Below are 17,979 nucleotides of genomic sequence, written 5' to 3' on the forward strand. Positions count from 1 at the left end.
TTGCACATATTTCTTATGTCCATAATTCATTGGAACATTATATAACCTATGGACTTGAACTTTGCCACACACAAATAGGACACTACAGTATGTTATGTGCGATGGCAACCTCATATCTCCAAAAACAATGACATTTAAAGGAATAATAATTTATCGCTAACTGTCACGTTATCCTTGATAATGTGTTATATTATGTTCAACAATATCTTTATCGTCCGCTAGATGGTGCTGTTTGTCTTGGATCAAGCCAAAGTACACTTTGAAAGAAAAAACTGACTGTCAGGCAGACATTCTGTGGCTGATTTGGCCACAGCTAATGCTAAAAGAAATATTAAGTCTATTTCTCCAGAACCATGAAGCTTGGTCAATTTTGTTCTACTGTGGCACACTGAAATTATAGACTAGACTTACACTTCTCAGAAAGCATGGGCATTATCAGAGTATAGGTGGCGATACAGGCCATGCATCAAAATTGACATATTCAAAATGATGGCATTTCTACTCAGTCAGTCAAAAATGTCAATGTTGGTATGCATGCCTTGTCGCTCATGGGGAACAAAAAGGTCTCAAGAACCCATAAATGTCCGCATGATGGATTTTTCTCTACATTGATCATTTGCGGAAAACTACAAAAATGAACTTAAAATCTGCCATTAACCCAAAAGCGTTGAAATGGATTTGTGGGATACGTTTCTCTACCATGTCAATTTTGAAATGGTTTTCAATCTTGAGGAGGAATCCGCCATTGCTTTTGACAGAGAGAACATTGAAGTTGTAGTTGTTTGTGGACAGAAAGAAACACACGAGAGAGCACAAAGCCCTGAGGTACACCTGTGCTGAGGGGTTAGGGTGTCCCAAATACACATGTTTCACTGTTGTTCGAAATTCTAGGAGTTACCAGCAAATGTAGTAGAGTGGATTAAATTAGGTATGTTAATTGCCCAGGACCTCTGGATCGCTGGTCCTATTAACAGGATTCCCAGGCTGTCAAGATGCTGACAGTCAAAGTTTAGCCTCGCTTTTATTGGGTCATCCACTGATCCAATCATTTTGTAGACTGCAGAGGGTCATGGGAGTGATTGCTAAATTTTGAGTAACCCAGAATTAACACATTAACTCGAAACAGACTGGAACAGTGCAGTAATCCACAGATGTGTTAAATATATCTGCAAACAGAGGACTTTGTTTGACTATCAGATGATGATTCTCCTCAGTATTTCTGATAACACATTGTAACACAAGTTTGTTCCTGGGTAGTAAGTGTTTCTAAGGTCATTTTCTAATATTAAGTCCCTCAAACTTTGTTTATGTGACCAGGACATTGGTATTTTGAATTTTACCTCTTTTCATTGAGAAAACAGGTGAATTTAGCTAATTTTAATGTATTTTTTCCTGCCACAATGTAGCCAGTCTGTTCAAGGCACTGGGAATCACCTGTAGCCCGAACGAGTGACATCATCACAGATATCTCATCCAGGAGCCTCAAAGTCATGCAGCTCCATAAAGGGAACAAGTACCAGTCTCTTCCCATGGCTCATTCTGCATTCCTCAGGGATTACAAAAGTGTCAAGACATTGATTGAAGTATGATGGCTGGGAGGTTTCAAAATGTTGGCATTCCTGATGAATCTCAAAGGTGGTTTTACCAAGTTTCCCTGCTACCTTTGTCTTTGGAACAGCAGGAACACCTAGGACCACTACCAAGGAACATCATTAAGTGGGAGCCACTGGTGGACCTCCGAAGGTGCTGATGCCACCACTGCACATCATACTGGGCCTTATGAAAGAATTTGTCACAGCACTAGATAAGGAGTCAGCAGCCTTCAAGTACCTTCAAGACTTCTTTCCTAAGTTGTCTGATGCAAAAATCAAAGTCGGTGTCTTTGTCGGAACACAGATTAAGAAGACCCTTGAGTGCAAGGAATTCCCCAAGAAGATAACAAGGAAGGAGAAAGAAGCTTGGAACTGTTTTGTTGCAGTGCATTGGGGCTTCCTGGGCAATCACAAAGCCAAAAACTATGTGGAGATGGTTGAGACTCTGGTGGAGAACTATGACACAATGGGCTACAGGGTGTCTCTCAAAGTTCATATACTTAATGCTCATTTTGATAAATTCAAGGAGAGCATGGGAGCGTAATCAGAGTAGAAAGGTGAGCGCTTCCAAAAGGATACACTGGACTTTGAACGCGCTACCAATGACAATATAGTGAGAACATGAAGGGAGACTACATTTGGGGGCTGCTTTGTGAAAGTGATTCACAATATAATTGTAAATCTCAAAAAACTATTCACTTCTAAATCTTTTGTAGTCAATTTGTATAACTTTACTATAAATACGTGTTAGATTCATACAGTCATGGGAAAAAATAAGTACACCCCATGGAAATTGGTGACTTTTTTTTTTTTTTTTTTTTTACATATTTGGACAATCAAACATTTGATCATCTTTATTATCATTATTCATCATTACAATAATCATCATTATTGTTTATCTCTCATAAACAATACAAGTCTGAGCCTCACAAATATAAGGATGCTAGTCAGATGATAGTGTGCCTAAAATTAAATAGTACTTTCAGAATGTCAAGTTAATTTCAAGTTAATTTAATACAAAAAAGGCAGATCAGTCAGTCAACCTGAGATTCAAACTTGCAAAATCATCTTTTTGTAGTAAGGCAATACATTGTAAGGAAGAGCATAAAGGTAGTGGGAGGAAGGACTGGGGTTGGGATTTCAGGAAAAACTATGAAAAATATGTTAAGGAACTAGGAAAGGAAGAGGGATTATGCAGTGTAGGAATAGGGGAAGGAGGGAAAATTTCTTCCCTCGCATACACCCAATATATTTTTCATCATTATTTCATCACAGAAGCTGCCCTTATGGCTGTTACTGAGAGGTTTTATGCCAATAGGTCAGTCAAACAGTAATCAGTCTTATGCCCTTTAACCTGTCAGCAGCCTATGACACAGTCACAAGCCTCTAATGTCCATTCTCAAGAGACTTGGAATTTGTTGCACAGAATGCCATTGGTTTGCGTCCTACCTGGAGGAACGGTCATATCAGGTAACATGGAGGAGATGGTGTCCCTCAAGGTGAAGTGCAGGGTCCTCTTCTGTTCTCCCTCTATACTCGTTATCTTGGCGATGTCATGTCCTCTATACTCGCTCTCTTGGCGATGTCATGTTTTCTATACTCGCTCTCTCTGCGAGTTTCATCTGCATGGGTTTTCACATCACTGCAATGCTGATGGAAAACAATGGACAGCAGCTACCTGAAGAAACTTCTCCCTTCCAGCCTCTAGCACTGCTCCACTGGACCCACCATCCCCCAAGGCACAAGGAAGACATGCATCAAACCCTCATCAAACCTGCACCCAGGTGGTGAATGAACTTCCCCTGGCAGTCTGAACAGCTTTCTGTCTTCAATCAAAGACTAAAGACCTACTTTTTCACCAAGACTGACTTTTTTTTGTGCACTGTTGTTGCTAAACCAACTCGTTGTACTAACTCCTCTCCAAGAGGATTCTAGCTTTATTGTATTTTTAGACTTTGACCTACTTGTACTAGCATCAGGATACCTTTTAGTGGACACTACAAAGCACTTTTGTAACTCACCCTATATAAGGGTGTCTGCAAAATGCTAAAAATATAAATATTAAAAAAATAAATTAAAAAAATAAAATGTTTACACCAATCCTGTCAACCCAACAACAACTTGTCTGTGTTCGTGCACTTGTGTGTTCTGAAAGAGCTTGTGAAAGTAAAGCTCCGTCCACACTTCAAGCAGGAATACGGTTTCTCTCCAGTGTGAATGCGCTGGTGTTTCTTAAGCGCACCATTCTCAGAAAAACACTTGCCACACTCCGAGCAGTGATACGGCTTCTCTCCTGTGTGGACACGTTTGTGTTTCTCAAGATCACTTCTTTCAATAAAACCCTTATCACACTGTAGACAGCGATAACGTTTTTCTCCTGTGTGGATTAGCTGATGACGTCGAAGATTGCCAGAGTTAGCAAATCTCTCTTCACACCAGAAGCACTGATATGGTTTCTCTCCTGTGTGGATGCGTTGGTGTCGCTGGAGAGCACCTTGTTGCGTAAAACTCTTTCCACACAGTGAGCAGTGATACGGCTTCTCTCCGGTGTGAATGCGCTGATGCGTTTGGAGATTACACTGGTGAGTGAACTTCTTCCCACATTCTGAGCAGTGATACGGTTTCTCTCCCATGTGAACGGACTGGTGCAGTTCAAGATCCTGCTGTAGTGTAAAACTCTTCCCACACTGTAAACAGAAATATGGTTTCTCTCCTGTGTGAATACGGCTGTGTCGCTGGAGACTACTTTGATGGGTAAAGCTCTTCCCACACTGGGAGCAGTTATATGGCTTCTCTCCTGTATGAATGCGTTGATGTCTTTGGAGAGTACTATGTTGGGCAAAACTCTTCCCACACTGGGAGCAGAGATACGGCTTCTCTCCTGTGTGAATGCGTTGGTGACTTTGGAAATTACATTGTTCAGTGAAACTCTTTCCACACTGTGAGCAGTGAAACGGTTTCTCTCCTGTGTGAATATGTTGGTGTGTTTGGAGAGTACTTTCTCGATTAAATCTCTTCCCACATTGTAAGCACTGATACGGCTTTTCCCCTGTATGAATGCGCTGGTGTATTTGGAAATGACCTAGTTGTGTAAAACTCTTTCCACACTGCGAGCAGTGAAATGGTTTCTCTCCTGTGTGAATACGTTGGTGTGTTTGGAGAGTACTTTCTCGATTAAATCTCTTCCCACATTGTAAGCACTGAAACGGCTTTTCTCCCGTATGAATGCGCTGGTGAATTTGGAAATGACTTAGTTGTGTAAAACTCTTTCCACACAGTGAGCAGTGATATGGCTTCTCTCCGGTGTGAATGCGCTGATGCGTTTGGAGATTACACTGGTGAGTAAAATTCTTCCCACATTCTGAGCAGTGATACGGTTTCTCTCCCATGTGAACGGACCTGTGCAGTTCAAGATCTAGCTGTAGTTTAAAACTCTTCCCACACTGTAAACAGAAATATGGTTTCTCTCTTGTGTGAATACGGCAGTGTCTTTGGAGACTACGTTGATGGGTAAAGCTCTTCCCACACTGGGAGCAGAGATACGGCTTCTCTCCTGTGTGAATGCGTTGGTGAGTTTGGAAATGACATTGTTCAGTAAAACGCTTTCCACACTGCGAGCAGTGAAACGGTTTCTCTCCTGTGTGAATACGTTGGTGTGTTTGTAGAGTACTTTCTCGATTAAATCTCTTCCCACAATGTAGGCACTGATACGGCTTTTCTCCTGTACGGCTTTTCTCGTGTACGAATGGAAATCCTTTTTGCATTTGGCTATGAGAGATGTTGGTATGGAAGGTATCAGATTCAGTTTTCTGACTCCTGGAGCTTCCTGATTTCAAAGTATTCCAAGTAATCTCTTCTGAGTTCAGCGTTCCCACATACTCCTCATTATGGCATCTCTTGATGTCTTTGTGAAGGTCAATTTTAGACGTATGGGAGAGTGGACACAAAGCATTGTTCGTTTCTAGAACAGAAAAAGGAAGCTTATAGAGATAGACAAAATAGCAACCTTGAATGTAATAAAAACCAAACCTACACATAAAGTAATTATAGCTGTGTGTGTGCTAGGTGACCAGAGGTGGGAGGTGAGCACACACTAAGATTTTATGCCAAGAAAATAATATAGTGTGACACAGGCAGTAATATAAACACCCTTCTCACATGAAAAGCATCTTGCAGATTCGGAGTAATTTGCAAATCTGGAAACAGTGCTACTATGAACCCCACAAATGTGAGAATCATCTGCAAAGTCACAAAGTGACGTATGGCTTGAATGAGCATGCAACGAATCTTGCTGTTATATATGTATCATTTTGTGGACATTTGTGGGCAAGTTCTTACCAGGTCATCAATGGTTCTGACTGACAAGGATGCTTAGTAGTTATCACAGTTACATCTGTAAATAACATTAGATTTCATTACATATATTTATATATACTACCCCAAAGAAAGAGCACAGTGATTCGTGGTGCTGTGAGGTTCCACATACACCTTTAGTGTAGATGGGGACTTGCAGTCCCTGAATAAAAGTATTTTGATAATCTGGCAGTGCACCAGATCTAGCTCTTGTATTCATGAGTGTTTCCTCAACTACAAGATCGCAATACTCACGCCACACTTTCATCCAAGCACTGAACCCACAAGCACAGGTGACCTGGCTGGGGTGCCAAAAGCTTTGTGTTCATTTGGGACAGGAGATCTGCTTGGAAATTAATCAGCCAGGGTGTTCAGACTGCTACCATAGTAGCTGCGGAAACCAAGAGCTGACCAGCAATATTAAGGACATATTGAATTCTGTGTGACATGGGCAGAATCAGCGCTTGAGGCAGAAATACAGAAGGCATACAGTAGTTGATGAGGTCCATGTGGGCCTGTGCATCCTCCTGCTAGAGAGGATCACAATTGGCAAGGAGCTGACTAGCAAAAAGGTCCACCATCACCTTAGCAAAATTTTACCAAATTTCTGAATGCGGCCATCTGCTGCCCAATCCCACCATCCCTCTAAGAAAGTCACTCTCAGTGAGACTAACTGCATAATGGGCCATTGGAGGAACTACCAGGCAAAGCAAAGAGAGGTGTCTGACCTCATGTGGCCTTCATGATTGATGTATCTGCTGATCTGTTTGCACATGAGACAAGCCAAATAACAGAACTAGGTCTAGTAAGTCAAAGAAAATAAGTTGCCAGTGCTCACTGTTAAGAGACAACTGGTACTTGAAAACTAGAGCTTGAGGAAGGAATACCACCTCCGGCTGATAAAGGGCACCCATCCATAAAGTTCTTAACATAACACCAGGGTGAACCTCAGGTCACTGTCATCATAGAGAAACCTTAATTACTGATCACCAGACTCTCTGTATACAGTAACATCAGGAACGTCTGATGATACCTTTAAGGTTATGACATTATGTGACTATTTCTTCAATGCCACTGCTGACACTTTGGTGCAAAGTAACTTACAACCAAAAGGTAGGAGGTTATGGGCCTTGATCAATGGCCCAACAATGGCAGCTTGGCAGTGGTGTTGATTTTAATCTTCTAATCAGTAGCCTTAACCAGTGAGCCAATTTTAGGCTCCTAGAAATGTAAGGACACATGAAAAAACAAACTACAACTCCACAAGGTAAGATTACATGTGGCAATTATTACTAACTAAGACACATGAGGTAGTTTATTTTTTGATTTAGCTTTTTTACCAAGACAATGTCATGGCTGTCTCGAAGCCCCTAGAGATTAGCAGCTACCTCAGGTATAACACCTTTGATAGGGTCAATTTTGGAGCTTGCAAATAGAATACTCGGGCTGCAAGTGAAAAATCGAAATCACAGCAGGAACAGGAAAGAGGTTGTCATCGGTATGAGATGAGACTGGCTATGCTACAAGTCACTGTAAAACTGTTTTGTAAAATCTTAACCTGTTTGTAGGGTTTTGAGGAGTATCCACAGGACTCAAGTACCTTTTGCACCATGCACTGTTTAGTTCTCACACTCCTCACTCAGCTAATAAAGTGATTACTATTTGGCTGATGTGCTGAATCAAGTCCGTGAGGATATGGAAATACTTACATGGCATAATTCATTTCAGCTTTATATCCAGAAATAAATTTTAAGACCAAACAAGCATAATGAAATGACAATTTTTGGACATTACCATCTGTAGAGCACTTTTTCCTCCAGATTTGTTCGAATGTAATGTCGAGATGTTTTGTGTACTCCTCTGCGTACCACACCAAGAGCTCCTGTCCTGGTTCAATGTGTCGACAGCAACGGTACAGAATCTCCCCTCGATACTGGAATGCCACAAGATTGCACTCTTCATTGTTTCGAGCGCAATTCACATACCTGAGAGAAGGACAAAGAAATATAAAAAAAGAGAGAAATAAAGGACACAAAGAGAGAAAGCAAGAGGAAAAGTTCCATTATCAGCAGGGGAAGAGTCCAAATAAAGAACTCTAAAGAAAGGTCCAAGACCCAGCAGGTTTCCTCACCTCAACCAGTTAGCACGCATCTCACTGCTGGCATCTATGCATCTCTCAGACTGTCTGCCGTTGTATATCTGCAAAAATGTTTATGTAGATGACAATTAAAGACTTAATGACAATAACAAATTTCTAATAAATGAATAATTAAGAAAATGACTAACCACCCAGGAGTAGCCACTATTCATAGCTTCCTCACAGTCTACCAAGTCTCCCTGATAAGGACCAAAGTGTGCACCAACTGGAACAGCCTCTCCCATATTAAACACTCCCAGGCCTGCATCAGGAATACTGGACTCCTGAACCACTAGACCAGGTGGAAGTGTTTGCCTGGCTCGGTCAGGGACTCCCAGGGGAACAGAGGTATCAGGGATAAAGAGAGCTGGGCCGTGAACCTCACACTTGTTGATAAAGAAGGATTTACATTCCTCACAGTCTGTTATGAGAGCAGGCAACAAAGGAAAGGCATTATGTCCAAGCTAATAAAACCTTCACTCAAAAAAGGTGCAAAAGTGTGTGGCTTGATAATGGATAAGTACAAATCACTCACACTGAATCCAGTAACATTTCTAACTTACTATGGAGTTACTATGCTAGGCTTTCCAGAGTGGCTTGCAGTAGTGCAAAACATCACATTTTTAGAGTTTATTGCTCTACTGACTCAGTAACTGTGCAACTTAGGAGTAAAAACACAACGTACAAAATTCTTAGTTAGACTCTTAGATGCCATATTGTCTTACAGAGGTAGTCGTCATCTTCAGCTTCCTCCTTTTTTAAAGGCTTCATCTGAAATTCTCCATCCTGCTGCACAAAAGGGGTGATGCAGCTCACAGATGAACCTCCATCTAAAAATGTAAAATATAAAACACAAAAATAATGGGGGGGGGGGGGGGGGGGGGGTTGGAAAGTGGTGTTTAGCCCAGATTGGACTGCAGTGCATGGTCTTACAGATGTAGTCTTCATCTCCAGACTCTTCCTCTTTTATAGGTTTCTTCAGAAACATTACATTCTGCATATGGAGGGGGGTGATGTTTTCCATAGTGCATCTCCCTCCACCAGTGGTACAAGTATCTGTATGTACATCTTCAGAATGCTAATGATCAAAGAGCAAAAATACTTTAGTTAGCAAAGAAAAACAATATATAATCTGTATACCGAATCTAGTTTTAAGTTCATACATCTATTATGCCTAAGCTAGTTACAATAGCTATGGAAAACACTTCCACCTTGCAGCAGGATGAACAGCATATAAAATAGCCTGAAATAGTAACTACACCCAGTACAGGGTCCAGTACAGGGGTGGTCTCTCTCCTACTCTGGGAATCCCACAAAATATGGGGATGCTCAGTAGTCCCAGGTTGGGGAACATCAGTACTCATACAGATACTTGGTGAGATTGGGAGGAACAGCCTCCCAGATTGGAAACTCAAGTAGTGAAATGTTAATGGACTGTTATTGGATTGTCAACTTATAAAAAACTAGATTGCTCTTGTACTTGTCTTGTGTTTTCTTTTCATACTGTACCAACCTCCCAAACAGGGTTTTAGACTGATGGTACTCTTAGTCCCTGATCTACAGTAGCTACTAGGGATGTCACGATACCAAAAATCTAGTAGGCGGTACCGATACCACCAAAAGTACACGATACTCGATACCAAAGTCGATATCACGGTGTGGTATAAAAATAAAATAAAATAAAAAATAATTTTAAAAAAAACAGTCCTGGAGGACATCCTCCTCTGGCTGATACTGGCAAAGAGAGGGAGAGGGGGAGAGAGAGGGGGAAAGCGGGGGAGAGGGTATTTTAGTTATCAAACACTGTCTGACAGTGAGTCTCCGGAGGTGCACTCCTAAACGCGCGCACACACACACACCTTATACTCTGAATGCAAGCATTAGTTTAAATTCACTGATATGATGGCAGGCCAAAACGATTTATTAAAAGCATGAACATTTGAATAATTATTAGTGACATTAGGCTACATTTAGCAGACAGGACACGGGCTGAATGGTGATGTATGGAGGCCCACTCAGAGGTAGTTTATAACACTGCAATGCGTTAGCGTCATTAACAAATAACTGGCTATCGCAAACATTACATGGAGCATAACGTTAGCTGGTTTCACGGCTACAATGCCAGCTGCCTCAAACAAACATAATATAGGACTGTCTTTCAGGTGCTTCACCAAATTCCAGGTGTTTCCTCGCTCTGTTTGAAGTAAACGATAGCATCGGTTGCACACCAGAAACCGATACTAGCTTTCCTCTCAACAAGTTGGGGCGGAGCTAAACTTGTTAAGCTAAGCTAAACTTCTGTAGTTTTTCCCATGTGCTTGTAGGCGTTCCTCTTCTTCTTCACCACTTGTGGACCGACTAAAACACTTGCGTGTATTTGCTGCCCCCATCAGGTCCGGAAGAATTGCAACCCCGGTACTTTCGTTACAAACGGTACTATTGCTACTGCAGAAAAACAAGTACAGTCACAGTGTTGGTACCGACTTGGTACCGAAGTATCAGTTCTCGTGACGTCCCTAGTAGCTACCTAGATTGATGGTATCTTTCTGATAGAAACTACAAAGCAGTTCTGCAAGTTGTTCTGGATAAAGACGTCTCCAAAATGCCGCAACTGTAAATGCTGGGGACACCAAGTCGGAACAGATTATGTTCAAGTTTTCAATCTTAAAGGCAGACGCCAGTGGTAAGGCCTTCCATGTTCACAGAAGATCATGCTCTGCTGATTCAGTCAAGAGGTATAAGAGAGGCAGAAAGGCTGCAGCAAAAGCAGTTGGAGTGGGAAAATCTCAAGCATCGGTGGTTTCAATTGCAATATGGCTTCAAAGGTGGCTTCAAAGACTCTTTGGCATCTCAGAAGGAGAAAGCAATCCCATAAACAAGGTCTGTTGAGCAAGTGCTCCAGAGTGTTGGGGATATTGTTGCGCAATGGAAAGACCACTTTGATGAACTCAGGAGGCAATGCTGTTTTTTATTTTTTATTCTTTTGGCACTATACCAACCAGATTGACACACAATCAAACTTTTCACTGCGGAGTGTGAAGCTGCTGGGATGAAAATCAGCACCTCCAAGTCCCAGGTTGTCTCCCTAAAAGAGTGGGACGCTCAGGTGAGGGGAAAGACGTTATCCCTGGTGGAGATGTGTATGTAAGTGTTGTTATTCACAAATGTTGGAAAAAGAGAGTGTGAGATTGGTAAAGGGATTTGGTCAGCAGCAGTGTTAGAGTTGCTGTATCAGACTGAGGTGGTGAAAGAGGAGCTCAGTTTGTTACATTTAGCAGCAGAAAAGTTACATTTGTAACTCATTTATAACTCAATGGTCATCAGTCCTCGGGTCTGAAAGTCCTGTGCTTTTGTTTTAAGACATTATTGTGCTCTAATTATGGCTGTGAAAGTGGTAGCTTTTTACCATCGTAGTGGTTAATGACTAAACCAAAGTGAAATTTATATCACTATATAATATAATATAATATAATATAATATAATAATAATAATAATAAATAATAATTTTATAGGCTTAAATTAAATAAAAACCTAAATATAAAAAAATTATATGTGGCTCAGACATCTGTTTTGTAACTAAATGTGCGCGTTTATTTTAGCACTTCCGTCAGTGAAACAACTCAATACACACACACACACACACACACACACACACACACACACACACACACAGAGATTGAGAGACGGAGAAGGAGAGGAGGAGAAGAAGTGGATAATAAAGAGATGAAACATGGCCGCACATTTCTCTGAGGAATACTTTATTTATTTTACAAGTGTAATATACCACAAGCCTATTAAACTTGAAAAAAATACCAGTAGGACGGTAACCTAAATAATATGTTAGAAATCTAAATATTAAATAAAATATCAAACGCAGCTGGGTGACATGCCTGGAGAGGGCTCCTGAGATTTATATTGTTTGCCCGTTTAACAGTTTTTTTCCCCCCACAAAGCCGACATATGGCTTCATCCAAATGTACTGGTACACCTCTCTCGTTAGGCACGAATCCAAAATGTTCCCAGATCACCGATGTAACATTTGGTTTCCCAACGAGATCCATCGCAGCTGCAGAACCCGAAGTGAAATTGCAGAATTCGCTTGACCAGATTTTGCAGCGCTCAAACCCGTGCCAAACTAACAGGCAATGAATATGTAATCTGTGTATTAACATAAAATCTCCCACTATGTGGTAGGCCATAAATACAAATTAATATTGCAACTGTTTTTATTATTACACTTGTATACAAAACATTGTACTTGTCATAGTGCTCACTCAAGCAGAAACATTAACGTGGCATGGGGTGTGACACCACCGCAGTGGCAAACTACCACCGCGGTGGTGCGGTTGTCATGGCCACCGTCACAGCCCTAGCTAAAACTTACAGATATTCAGTTTTAAAGCTTTAAAAGTAAAAAATAGACAGTTATAAAAAAAAAATTAAATTAAAAAAATCATTGTTACCTGTAAATGTGGCACAGCAGGAGTGTGTGGAGATTCTTTTACAGACCACAGTTCAGCCTCTGCAGAGTCCATTACAAAATGTCTATAGGGGTGTGATAGTGGAGAACCTTTAATGTGGCATAGTCAAGTATCATTTGTCCACTGCAATTAAACTTTCTTCCTGTGCATGCGTTTGTGTTTAAGAGACACAATACAAATAATAATTATCAGAAATATTAAACACACAAAAAAGCTCTAATGATAATCAGCTCAGTGTTTCAGCCTAGAGCATTCCTTTGTGAAACTTCTAACTGTTCTAGGAGTGAAAAGCTCAGTTGATTAATGAAGTTTGTGATCCTAGCAGCAAACCATGTTTGCAATCTTTTCCTGTTCCTGAATTTATCAGCATTATTTAAAACAATGGCACTGTGCATCTCAGTTCTCTGACTATCTCAGTTCAATTCAGGACCACCATCTGATTATTTGTTGCAAAGACAATATTTAATGTTTAGGGTAAAAAACAAACAAACTACGGAATAGCTTTTGAGCCCCAAATTAAATATATACGTATTATAAAATTCATTACTTAAACTTTCTGTTGCTGTCTTCTGTTTGTTCATTGAACATCTCAGTCATCATGTGAACTATTTATTTTTCTTGTGTGTCCATAACAACAACTGTTAATAATAATAATAATAATAATAATAATAATAATAATAATAATATCATCATCTCCTTTAAACAGATACATGTTCAGACGTGGCAAATTAACAACCATATCATGACTAGAAATATTCATGTCTACTAAACTGGATATTCTCAATATATCTGCGGTACTATTTGATGTTTATTCTATTTTTTTCTTTTTGCTTTCTTATTTTTAGGAATGCTCAGATCAGGATTTTTGCAGCTGATACCGGTCCCGATCGCTCAAGCTTTATATAAGTGATATGTAAGCTCTCTGTTGACCGTCACTGTTAACCTTTTTTTTCCCCCCGGATAAAAGTAATACCACAGATGTTGCCTTGGTTATATTACTTACAGTAATGTTGTAGATTGTTGTTTTAATTGAGAATCACATAAATAAGCACAACATTCATTTTACAATGCACATTTTAATAGGTCTTCCAAAATATGTGGCAAATGGCGTGCAACAACTACACACTGGTGATCACATGACTGCAGCGCTAAAGTTTGACGGAAAACACGTGATGACATCATCAAATTGTGATCGGTTCATGAGACTGGTCAAATTTACAGACTACCGGTCGAGTCATAAGGTGCTTCATCCTTTTTTAACAGGGAACAAAAAAGGAGGGGGGGGATCATATTTCCCCTACGCTGGCATCTCTTCCCTGACTTCCCGTCAAGTTTAGAATTGATTTTAAAATTCGAATTTATGTATACAAAGCTCTTTCTGGTTCTGCTCCACAATACATCATTGACCTTCTTCACCTTTACTCTCCTACTAAAGCATTGAGGTCATGTAATCAACTTCTTTTATCTGTCCCCTGTTGTCGTACTAAGAAAGGGTGCTCGAGCCTTTTCTGTGCTTGGTCCCAAACTTTGGAACAATCTCCTTTTTCACATGAGGTCCAACTCCATCTTTAGCTATTTTAAATCTTCTCTTAAAACTTATTTTTCTTCTTTGTGTTATAATTTTATTTAACGTGATGAATTGTAATGTTTTGTACAGCACTTTGGATCAACAGCTTTTGTCTTTAAATGTGCTTTATAAATACATTTGACTTGCTTCCTTTCCTTGCATCGTAGCTCCAGCCCCTTAGGATACAAGGGGGATACAAGGTGAGAGGAATCGAAACAGGTCGAATGGAATATCCTCGCGCTCTCAAATGCCACTCCAAAGCGACGTCAATTAATGATGACTGTGCTCAGGAGTTTGGTTAATAACAACATTCTTAATAAAGCAAAATGCACTGATACTATTTGAAATGTCTGGGTCATTCCTCGATGAATCAATGCAGCTTCAAACATGTAAGGATCAATTAATTACAATACTTATTTCAATGCAATACTTTTTTCACACAAATTTCCATCACATCATTAAAGGACTTTTTGTTTGAGATTGTGACAGATGTTTGGGGGGGGGGGGGGGGTTGTCGACAATAAACACTTCCTCACAGGATACACCTGTGTGTTTCCACACTCTTACTCACTCCCAGTTCCTCTTGGTGCAATTAGAGAATTGATATGTCCTTCAAGATGGCTGACTTCGATCGATTTCCGGATCACGGGCTGGGGGGCGGAGGAGCGAGGAAATGAGGAAGCATTAATGAGAGTATTGAGAAGCACCCATAAAATATAAAATGTGATTATCGGCTGATACCGATCGGAACAACCCTACTTATTATTCATATACTGTTTTACTAACCTTAATATATATATTTAGTTGTTTTTTGCAGCGCTGTAAATCAAATTATACTGAGCAAATAAACCTTCAATAACATTTCGTTAAGGCTTAATCCTAAACAGCTTTATGTAGCTTAGTTCACTATATAGTGTGCATCCGGTATTATTTCATACCCTATGTAGTGCACTTAAACAGGAATTATAAACCAGTGTGAGACAGCCGAGCAGCTCAGATAGCAGAGTTAGTGTAACTTACCTCAGGCTTTAAAACAGAACGGTGATAAAGCTCCTCAAATCCACACAGCCAGCTTTTCTCTTCAACCCAAACTGGGACTGTAAATCCCTGTCACAGATATTCTGATGTAGAGATGATCAACTCGCTCACAGACCCGAGATGTTCAAATCAGGAAACCAGTTGCTCGTCTTCTTCTCTTTCTCTCACTGTATGGAGGATGGCCGACTGGGCGCGCGCACTGCCCCCTGCTGGAAGACCGTGGAGCCATCAGTCCGTTAGAAACAGTATAGACTTGTACATTATATATTGAGTATATACTATTCAGTGTAGTATGCAGTATTACGAACGACACGGTCACGTGACTTGTCAGTCGACGTCACTGCCCTCTGAATAATGCAATAGTGTTTAAAGGGAGAGTTCACCCAAAAATGGAAATTCTGTCCTCAGTTGCTCACCCTCATGTCGGTCCAAACCCATAAGACTTTTGTTCATCTTCGGAACACAAATGAAGACATTTTTTAATGAAACTTTGGAGATTTATGTCCCTCCATTTACAGTCCAGTAACCAAAACTTTATAGCTCCAAAAAGTTCATAAAGACATCGTAAAAAGTAATCCATGTGACTCCAGTAGTTTAATCCCAATTTTATGTAGCGATACGAAAGCTTTGTGTGCACAAAAATAAATAAAATGAAGTCTTTATTCACAAAATTTCTTCACTTCCGCATAGATCTCTGATTTTGGGTACTGGACTGTAAATGGACGGAGAGAAATCGCCCAGGTTTCATTAAAAATGTCTTCGATTTGTGTTCCAAAGATGAACGAAAGTCTTGGAACGTAAGGTACCTCTCTAGCATTCACAGAAATGACACAAGCTTTCTATTTCATCCCTCCTGACCACTAGGGACAGTGAGAAGCAGCTGGATCACCCATGTCATGTCATGAGTAATTGACACACCTTTAATTAAGTGGAAAGGTGCTTGGAGATCAGCAGGAACTCAGACCATTGTAAAGAGAAGAAATTCCTTCAACTAACGTCCACAAGGAGGAAATGCTCCTTTCAGAGTGGCATGTCATGGTAGGGGGCGGGTGTCCAGCCCATCTACTGTATACAATGTCATGATGACGTCCACCACCCAGTGGGCCAGTCTCTGCTTAAACAAGGGAGGCCCTCATTTCTTTCCTTCATGAAAGATGAACAGTTGCTCTAAGTAGCAGACGGCCACTATTCAGTAGGTCATGCACTGGACACAACTAAGAACAATCTGCAGGTTCACACTCATGAAATGCTGCAAAGTCAATCCACTCATTTACAAAATTTGGTAATATGACCTTTGAGAGAATTCACAGGTTTAACCACAAGGTCACCCCAGGGTCATATGGCCACCAACACATGCAAAGTGAGCTTATCACCATGGCATGGAGTCCTCTCACACTTTTTACTTAAGTGATCACTAACAAAAAGACAGGGACCCACTTCAATTCACCATCCTGCATCCAGTGTCCATGCAGCACCATACTGCCTTCCAGCCAAACAGACCCCTTTTGTTAGGTTTACACTAAGACCAAGCACCATAATGTGTGCAAGGAGGATAGACATGTCCCCAATGGCCTGTTTCTTGGTGGGGACCTCATACGAGCCAGTCCTGTGTTAGACGCTGATCCAGACTCATTTCTGAAGCAAGGCAGACTGTGCTAATCATGGGTCCGGTCATATGCTGATCCAGACTCGTTGTTACTGAGGCTGGAGTTAACCATGATGGTTCAACTCCTGGGTGATTATGACCGTGGAAAAACCTCCCAGACATAGCATCCAGTCAGTGGATTATAAGGAAGTGACAGACATAGATGACGGACATTGGCTTCTGCACAGCGTGGCCTCAGTTTTAGAATCAACAATTTCAGTTAAGCCACATCTGCCTCCAGATTGCCCATATACTTAAAACTCACTCAGGTTTCTAGCAGTTAGGTGGGGTGAAATGTAGCTTTACTTTATCAATAATTATCAACAGTTCTCTCTCAAACGACCATGAAAATGTACCTCAGTTTGCCAGTTAGACCGTGTGGCACCAGTCAGAGAAAACATAAAAAAAGATTCTGAGTTAAAATACATCTCTTTTACTCAGTCCATGCAAGAATGTTCCATGTACAATGTGGTTAAAGGATATACTGTAAAGACAGGTTACAATAACAGACGAATCAAAGGACGTTACACAAACATACAAAATAAAATACACAAAACATCCATTGTAACAAACATCCATAACTTACATAATAAAAAGATGCACTTGTAGCTGTTTTTTAACCACACTTGATTTAGTTAAGAAACACTCTCAGTGAAAGGACAAAGCTGGAATTTCTTCCTGCCTCATTGATTAGTAGGTGGAGTTCATACTTTGATGCTTTGCAACACAAGTCATTTATGAACTTCTCCTACTGATATGTCAACAACATCTGTCTGTTAGAGCTTCACACATACAACTTCACATTTCTCATAGTGGCCTCTTACATTTTCCGTAATAGTGCAGTACACCATAGGGAAAAGGACAACCAGGGTAGTGTGAGGAAGGAGTGGGAAATAGTAATGTAAATTGCACAAAACACTTTAAGCCAAAAATATACAGTCATGTGAAAAAATCGTACACACCATGGAAATTGTTGGCTTTTTTTGACATATTTGGACCAGCAAACATTTGATCATCTTTGAAACAGTGGTCATAAACTTCTTCAGACTTCTTTTTGGATCAGACGGTCTGCTCTTGGGCTGAATTTGCTGGGACAGCAAGTCTGGGACAAATTGGCAGTGTTTTGAAATCTGCACCATTTGTAGATTATTTTTCTTAAAGTGGAA

General features: G+C 40.5%; 1 protein-coding gene across 1 annotated transcript in view; it reads right to left on the reverse strand.

Annotated features, from left to right (window-relative positions):
- Positions 1-2,409: 2,409 nt before the first annotated feature.
- Positions 2,410-17,979, reverse strand: part of LOC128613312 (zinc finger protein 850-like) — a 30,466-nt gene continuing 14,896 nt past the window's right edge. The window contains exons 9-14 of the mRNA XM_053633977.1: positions 11,103-11,167; positions 8,808-8,912; positions 8,232-8,503; positions 8,077-8,144; positions 7,740-7,930; positions 2,410-5,553 (exon numbers count right to left, since the gene is read on the reverse strand). Of these exons, the coding sequence (XP_053489952.1) occupies positions 3,698-5,553; positions 7,740-7,930; positions 8,077-8,144; positions 8,232-8,503; positions 8,808-8,912; positions 11,103-11,167 (2,557 nt within the window). The 3' untranslated portion in view covers positions 2,410-3,697. The remainder of the gene's footprint in view (positions 5,554-7,739; positions 7,931-8,076; positions 8,145-8,231; positions 8,504-8,807; positions 8,913-11,102; positions 11,168-17,979) is intronic.

This window comes from Ictalurus furcatus, chromosome 10, assembly GCF_023375685.1.
Source record: "Ictalurus furcatus strain D&B chromosome 10, Billie_1.0, whole genome shotgun sequence".
Classification (NCBI taxonomy): domain Eukaryota; kingdom Metazoa; phylum Chordata; class Actinopteri; order Siluriformes; family Ictaluridae; genus Ictalurus; species Ictalurus furcatus.